Raw genomic sequence first — 12,032 nt, 5'->3', positions numbered from 1 at the left:
GAGAAGTTCTAATTAAAACTTTTTATCTTTTAATATTCTAATAAAATATCCCACCTTCATTACATCTTAATATCTTAGAAATTACAGGGAGAAAAATAGGTCTCAAAAGTTTCAGAATGCCAGTCTTTTTTAATTAGGGAAGAAGGTCTCACTTTTCAGTTTTTTCCTCTGCTTTCTGATAACTTGACAGCACCTAGAAATTATGAAAATAAACAGGGAAGAAAGAAACCCAGAGGGCCTTGCTACTACAGCAATTAACCGTGGATTTTTCCTGTTTCTCTCGTAATAGCCTATACAACTAAGTAGGACTGTCCCTTAAGCATTTATATGGACTTCAGTGCTCCTATGGACTCATGACAAGGATTCAAAGAGTGCTTATACTATCAAGGAGACCTTTGTTCTCCCGAAGAACCTTGTAAAAGCATGGTACACGTTTCAGTTTATTACCTTTCAGCTTAGAAGGTACTTTCCAGAAACCATCCACTCAACTCAATCATTTTACGGATCAAACGAAGTACCAAGCGTTTCCCAGTTATGCCCCCTTTCATTAAACACCCCGGATAATCTCCATCCTGTATTTGCCAAAGTCCCATGTATTTTTTCTTTCTTGTCTTTTATTTCACTTTGATGTTATTAGGAAGATGGATGGTGTGCTGCTAAAAACACTTTTTCTAAAGAGAGCAACCAAAATCTTTTTATTAGGCCATGACATCGTAAATATAAGTACACAAGAATGTACTGCAGTAGGTACAGAGATTAAGTCACAGCATTTTAAAGTTATGTGTATTGATTTGTCATTGACATGTTTCTTTGTTATTATGTTAAAATTACCAAATATCAAGACAGTCTACAAGAAAGTTGAGAACATTCAGGTTGTTCCATTTCGAAGAAACATTTGTGACAATTTTCAGAATATAATTTTTTTAATGCCATAAAAGTTCATTTGGCCTAATTTGATAAAATTTGTAAGCTGTTTTGGAATACAGAGGATTTCTATGGCTATAAAAACAAACTTACACCCTGCATACCATCAGCTCCCCCTACCCGCTTCTCTTTTGAATGTTGTTGAAAACAAAGTGATTCTCAGAAACAGAATTTGCATTCCAGGCTCTGGGCCAGAGAGAATTTAAATAGACAAGTTACACACTTTTGAAAATGGGGTTTTATACTAGAAACTGTGGGACCCTCCAAGTCCAATTAAATAAACAGCACAGCTCGTGATAAAGAAAGAGTTTGCAAGAGCATATAAGGGCTTTGCTTTTTTAAAAATAATGAATTTACACTGGATCATTATTTGTGAAGCAAATAGCAGCTGTGACATGGAGGCTTTCATTCTACACATGTATATATTGCAATCACTTAAGAGTTACTAGGCTCATCAATCAGTCCTCTGTTTCCTTCTGTCGAGTCACCTAGCACCTAGCAACGTGCACTGTGTACCACACAATGAGTGTGGTTAACGTGAGCTAATCCCAGATCAGTTTGCTGCGGTGTCCTCCTGATGAACACAAACTGTTTTTATTCAAACTAGAGGCCATGACTGATGACTTTATTACTTTTGATGTAAGTTTGTTTATTCAGTTTTAAGCTATATCTCAGATGCAAGAAGTCATGCCCATAAAGCAGACCAGATCCAAGTAAGTCCCATGATTTGTCACCACTAATGAGGCATTTTTGTTTGGTTGGTTGGTTAGTAGTTGAATGGCATCAAAATCAAACTGTTTGCATTTAATGCACATTTGAAGTTAATAAAATCATCCCTTAGCAAGAGTAGATCTTAGAGGTTGAATGCTTGCCCAGAGAGCCAAATGGCTGTTGGTGGTACAATGGAAAAATCACTGAACTGGTCATCAGGAGATCTGGCTTTGTTAGATGTGCTGCTAATTTCTGACCTTGGGCAAGTGACTTCACCAGTCAGGGCAGGGGCTTCGATTCCCTCATCATCAGTAAATAAGTACTTTGGATTAGGCGGTAGTTTTCCCACTCTGTTCCTAGGATCCTCTTGACGTGCTAATGAATAGGGCTGAGGTGGGTGAGGAGCTGCTTCTACTTGATTGGCTATAATTCGCCCACTCAATATTTCGAAGTTTTTTCATGATATTTTGTTCAGGGGGAAAAAAGGGAGAAGGGCTTGAGTACTAAAAAGCATTTGAAAACCACAATCCAGCCTAATCTTCTGCACTGGTGTGTGTGGTATTAAAAGGAAGATTGTTTCCGTGACTTCCACCTGGACCAACCAGCTCTTCTAGTGATGGTTGACATCACAGTTATTTGAGCTTTCATTGGGACACTGTTCTCAATGTTTTATCAAAACTGAGCATCCCTCCTCCCACCCTCCCTGTGAAAGTTATTCAACTTTCAACTGCAAGTCATTTTTATTTTTTCAGAATGAAGGAAGCAGAAAATACCTTTTAACAAATGAGATCTACACTGTATATTTCATTTTGATTCTTTAAATATAAAAAATACCTTTTCCCATCTCATAAGGAAAATAAACTATGATTTCATGCTCACAGTGATTTACATAAAGTACATCAAGAGTTGATTGCTGACAAAGTACTGAGAGAAGCACACTTGACTCAATGTAACCAGTGCACCTGCCTTTTCTTGCTCTCCTCCCATATCCAATTGAGCCACATCCTCTGTGTGAGGTTATTGAGAATAACACTCATGCATTTGGGTGATATAGAGCAGTTTTGCATTCATCACTCCATCCTCAACTGTCTGTGAAACTCTTGACAAAATTATTTTACTAATGCAAATAAATTTGTAGTATGACTTTCCCTTTCAATTCTATACTTAGTTATGAATCCTTGAATCGTATTAAGACATAATTCACATAAAGTTTTTTTAAAACACTTTGGAATCAATATGCAATTTTGCTAAAATAGTACACATCCTCTTTTATGGTCTTCTAACTAATACTCATCGATTGTTACAAGCTAATATAAGAGAAAGTTACATACAAAATATGTATTTAATATAGAGGGTTTGAAACAAAAGTTTGAGAAAATAACTCAGAGAAATGCAATAGGTATTACCATTACTTTCTCAGTACCCACTGTGACTCTCTCTTCTAAATGGAAAAGTGAATAACAGTACAAAGAGGACTAAATTTTTAGCATACTTTCATCAGGTTTTCCTGGGTTTGCTGCAGTTTTATTTTATTGAAATAAGAATAAATTTTAGAAAGTGTTTATGGAAAGAAAGCACACATGGCCATGTGGAAAAGACTAACAATTGTAACACATCAGTATTTATGGTTATATGGGGTTTATAAGTCAAAGTAGAGGAATATATTTGACATTAGAGGAAGTATGTTCCAACTGAAATGGTATCTGATTTTGGTGAGCTAGAAATTAGTACAACTTAACAAAACTGCCCATCCTCGTATTCTATTAAGAGCCTAATTTTTTGGAGAATTTTTTCAAATCTCTCTATATATTCCAGGCATAGATAGTACTGAGGAAACAAAAAACTATTTGCTCTTTTTTTCTTGTTAATCTTGACACTTGATCAACCACAAAAATTAATTTAATATCTTACCTCTCTTGAGCTTTCAGAGAGGTGTCACTGAATAACTGATTTTAGTTCCCAGAGAACTTACATTTACTCAAGCTCCAAGATTTTTGTTCTGTTTAAATATTTTGGATGTAGCCCTCTCTCAAAGGTATTAGACATTTGCCATAAAACATTGAATTCTGAACATAATTTAAGGTTTTTTCAATAACTCAGAGTTGTAATTATGAACATTAATGATGTTACATTAAGATAATGGTAAAACCAAGACTTACTGATGTGTATTGGGGAAGGCTTTAATCCCCTACCACATGTTTCCCAGGAACTGCTATTTACATCGTTTTGATTTTTATAATTTATTTTTTCTAATTGAAAAACATTTTTTAAATTGAAGTATACTTGATTTACAATATTATATTAGTTTCAGGTGTACAACATAGTGATTCAATATTCAATATTTTTATATTTCCCTGTGCTTCACAATATATACCTGTTACTTATTAATTTTATACATGGTGATTTTTACCTCTTAACCCCCTGCACATATCTTGTCCCTACCCCTTTTCCTTTCCCCACTGGTAACCACTAGTTTGTTCTGTATATCAGTGAATGTGTTTCTGTTTTGTTATATTCATTCATTTGTTTTCTTTTTTATATTCCACATATTAGTGATAACATACAGTATTTGTCTTTTTCTGTCAGACTTATTTCACTAAACATAAATATCCTCCAGGTCCATTCATGTTATTGCAAATGGCAAAATTTCAGTATTTTATATGGCTGACTAGTATTCCATTAGGGGTGTGTGTGTGTGTGTGTGTGTGTGTGTGTGTGTGTGTGTGTACACACATGTAACAACTTCTTTATGTGTAATGGACACTTAGGTTTCTCCCGTATCTTGTGTATTGTAAATAATGCTGCTAAAAACATGGGGGTACATGAATCTTTATGAATTAGAGTTTTTCTTTTCTTTGAATATATGCCAGGAGTGAAATTGCTGGACCAGTTTTTTATATTTTGTCAGTTTTTTCTATTTTTGGTCACATTCCTAACAATCAGGTAGCCAGGTGCCACTTCTTGTTTGTGTTAATATAATTGTCTGTTATGCTTTTCTATTTTTCTATGTTTCTTTTTTCCATTTTTTTTATCTTTCTTATATTTTCTTTCCAATCTGTGCATTTAGAATATAGATAATCGCTCTTCAGAAAATTGTATCAAGAGATTATACTTCTAGAATTAATAGTAAATAGGCCTCTTATAATTAAAGTGTAAGCTCAACAGATAGGCAGATTCACTATTATTATTAATTATTCTAATTTCTAATATAAAACAATTGCAAAGGGAAAATTAACTCAGGATGTTAACCTGAAGAAGCCTACATTATTTTTGCATACAATCTTGGTGATACCCATCTTGCTGTTCCAAAGACTTTTTGTCTTCATCCTTGTTTTCTATAATGGTCTGGGTAGGTAACATGTCTGATAACTGAATTCCAAATTGAGTAATAATTATACAAAAGCAATTTAGTTTAGTTTGGTAGTCAAAATTAAAAGTATAGAGATGGTAGACAATAAGACTATAGAAGAGAGAATAGCTGGTTGTTTTTGTCTATTTATTTGAAAATAGAATAGTTCTCCATGAGACTCACAAAAATCAATGACAATGAGACAATATCCATTTTCTATAGACTAATTGTTAGAGCTAATTAAAAAGTTTAAAAATCCATCAATGATAGATAACTGATAGCTAAGAAAAAATAAGTTTAAATAATACCTTCTTGCTGCAATTTGTAATCAATTTTTCCCAAAGCCTCTATTAGAATTTATGCTTACAGAACTTCCTATATTTAAAACGCTTCTGTCCATTATCTCAGGTTCCAAATGTGAAAGATTTTCTCACATTTATAGTTTCATAATATAACTTCATTTAAAAGATAAGGTGTGAGATACACAGGAAACTTGGGCTTCTACATCCCTTAGCCACTTTGCATTTCCCATGATTTTAGAGCAGTGATTCTTAAACTCCACTGTGCCCAAGAATCCCCAATGGAACTTGTTTAAAAAGTAGGTTTATAGGATTTTCCCCAGATATGCTGATTTAGTTGGCCAGGTAGAGCCCAGAAATCTGCATTTTAAATAAGCACCCCTGTGATTCAGATTCATGTGGACTCAGGTTTTCATCTAAGGAGATGGAAATTATTAAGTAGAAAGTGCACATGGTAACCAATTGCAGATAACATATCCTCTTTAGTATATTAACCTCTGTTTACAATCTAAACCGTACTCACTGTTTATAAAGCATCCAGAAAACATTACCAGTATTTTATTCACAGGAATAATAAGCACTTAAAATAATATTTAATATAATAAAGCAAATATTTGGAAGGGGTAAACTAACCAGATTTCTTAATTATAGATTATATGAGAAATCTATTTTTTATTTTGTTGCTTATTTTTCTACTTTGAGTAAATGAATTATTTTTCTATAAACCAAACTACAAAAGTTCATTTTCTTCTCCCACATGCACTTAAAATCTTTCTCTACTTAACTTTAGAGCAACCATCTAAACCCGAAATTGTAAGCAAAGCCCCATTTCTTGAAACAGAGCAGCTTAAAAAGGTAAGAACTTGTTTTTGATTAATTGTCTTTCCTTAGCCTAGTGTTGAATGCCTTCTCCTGGCCTCAGATGCCAGGACAAATAAGATAGACTTTGCTCAGTGGAGCTGACAGCTGACAGTGTTCCAGGTGCCAGGCAGAAAATCTGCACAAGGTAAAGAGGAGACACAGAGGAAGGCGTGGTCATTTCTGAAGGGAGGAGAGGGAGATGAGAGTTAAAAAAGGCATAAGTCTTTCTTGTTTGAACGAAATGGATGTTTAATGAAGTAATGACACATGAGTAGATTTTCTCCAGACCAAAGGTAAAAAGGGCTTTCCAACAATATGAAATAATACCATGTTAAAGAAAATGGCATGTTTGGGAAACACATTATTTGCGTTGCTGGAATTTTGGGCGCTTAGCCAGTGGGCAAGAGAGTGCAATAAGAGATAAATCTCGAGAGTTAAAGAGAAGCTGGATTATGACAAGGCTTCTGTCATGTATAGTGCTTGGTCTCTATCTTATTGACAAATTAAACTATTGAAAAGTTGAAGTTAAGGGATAAGATCAGATTTAAACAATCACAGTAGCAGAGGTTTGAAGGAAGTCTGTATTGAAGGAGGGACAAAACTGGAGTTCCATATATGAACACATCACTTGATTCATAATCTCATTTTCACTAACTAAAATAGCCAAATTTTCCTTGGCTGGGGGAAAAAACAAGTTCAGAATTCTTTGAATCAGAATGAATTTGACTGCATAATACAACACTAAATATTAAGAACACATGTGAAATAAAGTGGTGGGGATTATAGATCGTGGTAAGTATATGTCATCTGAAATAAATGTAGCATGAAGCTGGAGAGGCAGCCTCATTTTAACACCATTAATGATTCTTGAATACACAGATCTATGAACCATGGTAATAGCCAATGTTAATATAGTTATGTTATTTAGTTAATGTTAAAACTGAATACTGTCAAAATGAATTGGGTAATGCTTTTAAATGAATGTGATTTCATTAATGGTGGCAGCATCTATTGCACATTTTAAAATGGGCAAGACCATAATTTTAAGCACAAAACATTGTTTTTATACAAGTGTGTATTCATTCAGCCCTTAGTCAAGGCTTGGAAAATGAATGGGTCAGGAAACCGTTGGAGTAACTCTGCATCCCTTGAGGAGTCTGGGGCTTTCAAATGGACAACCACTGATGGAACCAAGGTTGTAATATTTCCTCTTTATTTTGCAGTTGGGTGAGTGCATTTCAAAAGACAGTTATCCGGATGGCAACATCACGTGGTACAGGAATGGAAAAGTTCTGCAACCCCTTGAAGGAGGTGGGTAAGAAGTGGGCAATAAATTCAGATGACCTGTTTTGCCTTTCTCTTGTCTAAGCATTCCTTAGACTATCCTGAGTCTAAATGCATTGCCCTCTTTTGATCTATGACTCTATACTTTGTTACTTTAAGTATCCATTAAATCAGAAGGGATTTTTAAAACATCATTTTAGGCCTTGTGCAGAAGAATCAAGAGCAGAGAAAATTATTTCTCTATATGGCATGTTCTAAAAGTTAATTAAAGTGAGTGGGAGATAGAATTCCAGGATTCTATTTCTGTCCATGTCTCTGATTCATGTTTTTGAAAAGACATCTACCTCACTACATGTCAATTTTCCCTCCTGTTAAATACAGTAAGAAGGACAAAACCACTTCTCAAAGTTGCTGTGACAGTTAATTAAGGACTGTGATTTTCCGATGAAAGATCCTACCATTAGTGTTCTTTATTTTCTTCAGCGGTGGTCATAATTTTTAAAAAGCAAATGGACCCAGTGACTCAGCTCTATATCATGACTTCATCCCTGGAGTACAAGACAACCAAGGCTGACATTCAAATGCCATTCACCTGCTCTGTGACATATTATGGACCATCTGGCCAGAAAACAGTTTACTCTGAACAAGCAGTCTTTGATATTTACTGTAAGTAACTCAATATAAAATTATGCAATTTTTATGTATTAGAAAAAATATTCCAATGCTATTTTAAGTCCCAATCCAAAAGCTCTTTGGAATCTACTTCCAAACCCCCATCCCCATTGCATGGTACCCAAATAATCTCTTCCTCTTTGCAAGACCTATAGAATAAATGCTTACCCATCTATGATATCTTTCACTCTCTACTTTGTTATTTATAATCATCTCTTCTGTATTCCACTAGACACTAAGTTCCTTAAACACAAAATCTCTAACTTAGTCTGATTTCTTCTGGTAGTCCTCAGCCCTGACGCACAGCCTTGGATTTTGGAGGAGTTCAGAATGCCATCTGATGGTTTTCTGAATGAATGACAGATGAATAGAAGCTTATGACTGATTGGTTTTTTAAATATGGAATTTCCATTTTAATAAAGAAATTTATTTTACTAATGAGATCAATTGCATAAAAGTTAAATAGGATTTTGAATTCCAACATGTTTTGGTTAACAATAGATTTGAATATTAGACTACAAAGGAACTTTCTTGATCATCTGATCTAAGTCCATTATTTTAGCTAGCAGTAAAGTGAGACCTAGAGACTTGCCCTAACTTAGCTGTGGCAAGTGGATTAGAATCCTTTTCTCCAATGCTGTGCTCTTTCCTGTAAGACAGGAGCCAAGATAATATGATTAAGAGCAAAGATGCTGGCAATCCAGTCCCAGTGCTGTTAGTTTGTATTTCTAGAAAAGAAACTTAACTACTCTAGGTCTCAGTTTTCCTATTTTGAAATAGGAAAAATATTAATGTAATACTTAACTCATGGTGTTATTATGGAGATTAAGTAAAATCAAAAATCTAAAATAGCACAATATATAGCACATTAAATGCTCATTATTAAATACTATCATCATTATTACTATATAATCATTATTACTTCATAAGCATAGGCTAGAGATATATTTTGGGGAAAGATGCAAGAAAACTTTATTATTACTTATTAGTGAATCAGAAATTCTCATAATACTGCCTTATGTTGTAGAATAACCTAGTACTTCTACGTCTATTTGAGAGAAAGGGTAGAAATGCCCACTGAACCTTCAAAGAGTTTTATCTCAGCTACATTTTTATTTTGGCTCCATGAAGTGCAGAACCTTATAGAAGAACAGAACTGAAGTTCCACATGCCCTAACCGTAATGGGTTGTTTTGCCTTAAACTTTGTAAATACATTTCAACTTGTTAAAAGCAAGGATTGAAAGGATTTCATCATGTACAGCTTATCTAAAATCAAACTATTATTTCTGTATGTGGAAGCAGAACTCTGTTCAAAGATATTCAGTTGGAAAGAAACTATCTTGGTGTAAGTACAGGAGTACAAGATAGGAAAGAACAGCAAGATGAGTGAAAAGGATTGGGAAATTGGCTTAAGAAAGAACAGAAATGTATGTGAGTGTCAGGCATGGGCAGATAGATGGGCAGAAAAGTCCTTGGATGAGGAAGAAGGAAATGATTTTACTGTGGCTGGCTGTGTGGGGAGCACTGGGCACAGCTTTTGAGAAGGCACAATGTATGCAGTGCTGGGCTTCATGGCAAAGACCCAAAAGTGTTTAATATATAGTGCTGACATTCAAGGGGTTTACTATTCCAATAGGTAAGTAAGACATGTACATCAGAAGGAAATTGTCAATGCAAAGTTGCAAGTGGTAAGTTCCGCAGGGACTTAGTGGACAGTCCTGAAAGCTCAGGTGCCCAAGGACAGTGATTCCAAAACTTCAGGATATGCATCAGAATCACATGGAGGACTTGTTAGTAAACAAGTTACAGGACCTGGCTTTATAGCTTCTCATCCAGTAGTTGTGGAGAGGGGCCCAATACTGTGCATTTCTAACAAGTTCCTTGGTGATGCTAATGCTAATCATCTGAGGACCACAGCTGGAGAGCCACTGCTCTAGGGTGACTTTAGAGAAGTGAAGGAGGAGCTAAATGGAAAGTACAGAAGAGTACATTCAAGAAAAAGAAATTTGATCAGTTCATCTTGAGGAAGCCTGAGAAAGACGCGCTGGTCCACTCCTTTACCCTATCCAGTCAGTAATTTTTATAGAATCCAGTCAGAAGTTTTATAGAATCTAGCTCTTTCATCTTTGTATGTGTCTGATTCTGCCTTCTGACACTGCCTAAGATTATGCCACTATTCCTCATTGCTGGTATTTTTGTAACAACTTCTAAAATAGTATTCCTGTCTGTTCACGCCAAACTGCCCTGCAAGCTCCTGCCAGAAATATCTTTCTAAAACACAAATGTGAACATGTCACTACTGTGGTTAAAACTCTTCAGCGACTCCCCAGATCTCTCAGGTTAATCTTTAAACTCCCAATTTCAAAATGCCTTGAGTCCCCTATAGCCATGGTCCTGACATGTCTCAACCTTCATCATTTAACTACTTTCTGTAGTCTGTTCTATTTTCAGGATTCCTCCTGTAGAATACTATGTACATTCCTATCCATATGCTGTCACTATCTTACCTTTGTTATCCAGCAAACACCTCCTTATTCTTCAAAACCCAGCTCCAGGGTCAATTCCTACAGGAAGCTTCCCAGTCTGGCGGATCTGTAAGCTACCAGTGATTACTATGCTTATGCATCTTAGGCAGTTTTTGTGTTGTTACAGTCTTAATTGATAAGTTTGGTGTCATCATAAATAAACTGAAAGTTCACTGAGGGCAGGGAATTGCTGTTTTTGACTTTGTAACTCTTGCACTTAGTGCCTGCACAAAACAAATATTACCCAAATGAGTGAATAAATGAGTGGACAGAGGATAAATGGGGAGAAGGGAGAAAGAAAAATTGAGTAGACTCTTTTGATCATTACGTAGGGGTATCTATGGAGTAGTGAGATATAAGAGTCTTACCTGAACTAAGTTCAAGGCAATTGTGGATACCAGTTTAAGACATTTTTATTTCAATTTTTACATATTGGGAATGCGTGAAGAATTTTAAATATCATTGTAATATTCAAAGCACTACTTCAAAAACTTATTTAGAGAAAAAAATATATATATAAAGATGTAGAAAAGAGAAAGGCTCACAGTGAAGGACCAAGTGACATTTGGAGGCAATGTTTCAGGTGTAGATTAGTTAGAGCCTGTGCTAGAGAAATGTGGGAATAGAAGGGGAGAATCAGATGCAAAATATAAGGATTAATCATTAAGAATGGGTGATTGAGTGGATAAGAGAGGGCAAAGGAGAAAGCCAGAGTAACTGGCAGACTGATGATTCACTAATAGAGTCAAACTGAAAGTCAAAGGGAGAGCAAGAGATCTTTAATTTTGTTGGACGCAACAAAAATAGTGGGCAACCAGAAGGCTACTGTTAAAACTCAAATGTGTTACATTAACCTCTGATCTCAGTGTAGTTCTTCAACTCTCTAGTACAGAGCAGAGCCTATTGCAAAGGGGACACAGAGAAGGGGGGTTTTAAAATAAAGCATGAAGTCAGACCGATTATGATTCCTAGCTGTTCTGGCATCAGCTTTGGTCAGAGATGTGCTGCAGTGACATGCTACAGACCAAGCTAGTCAGAGAAGGGCCATGAAAATGAGTGAGGGAGGCCTAGAAATGGAAGGCCAGTGGAGGACAAACTTTATTTACTTTCTGACTTAACTGAGAACTGCTGGTCAGGGAACTACCTCAGGCAAATTCAGAAAAATGAACAAGTATATTAAACCAATCTTTGATTAGCCTCAGAACATTCTGGGCAAATATTCAGAGATGCCCAAGCATGGGAAAAAGTCAGAGAATCAATCCATAACAATCCTTCTAGGTTGTTTTTCCTGCACTTTAATCTTAGAAAGGTAAGTAAATGACTGCAAGAGATAGAAAAAAGCCTCAAAATCTACCACTTATTCATCTCACTTTATTAGCTAATAGCAAAATAAGTCTTCATAGATA

The 12,032-nt window shown here is 35.5% G+C and overlaps 1 protein-coding gene across 1 annotated transcript in view; it reads left to right on the top strand.

Annotated features, from left to right (window-relative positions):
• The window catches only part of ALCAM (activated leukocyte cell adhesion molecule), a 201,360-nt gene that overhangs the window by 146,876 nt on the left and 42,452 nt on the right, over positions 1 to 12,032 (top strand). Inside the window, exons 4-6 of the mRNA XM_060150652.1 lie at positions 6,074 to 6,138; positions 7,368 to 7,455; positions 7,912 to 8,094. Of these exons, the coding sequence (XP_060006635.1) occupies positions 6,074 to 6,138; positions 7,368 to 7,455; positions 7,912 to 8,094 (336 nt within the window). The remainder of the gene's footprint in view (positions 1 to 6,073; positions 6,139 to 7,367; positions 7,456 to 7,911; positions 8,095 to 12,032) is intronic.

This window comes from Lagenorhynchus albirostris, chromosome 5 (genome assembly GCF_949774975.1).
Source record: "Lagenorhynchus albirostris chromosome 5, mLagAlb1.1, whole genome shotgun sequence".
NCBI lineage: Eukaryota > Metazoa > Chordata > Mammalia > Artiodactyla > Delphinidae > Lagenorhynchus > Lagenorhynchus albirostris.
Note: the sequence above shows the minus strand (reverse complement) of the source record. Positions and strands in the feature narration are given on the sequence as shown.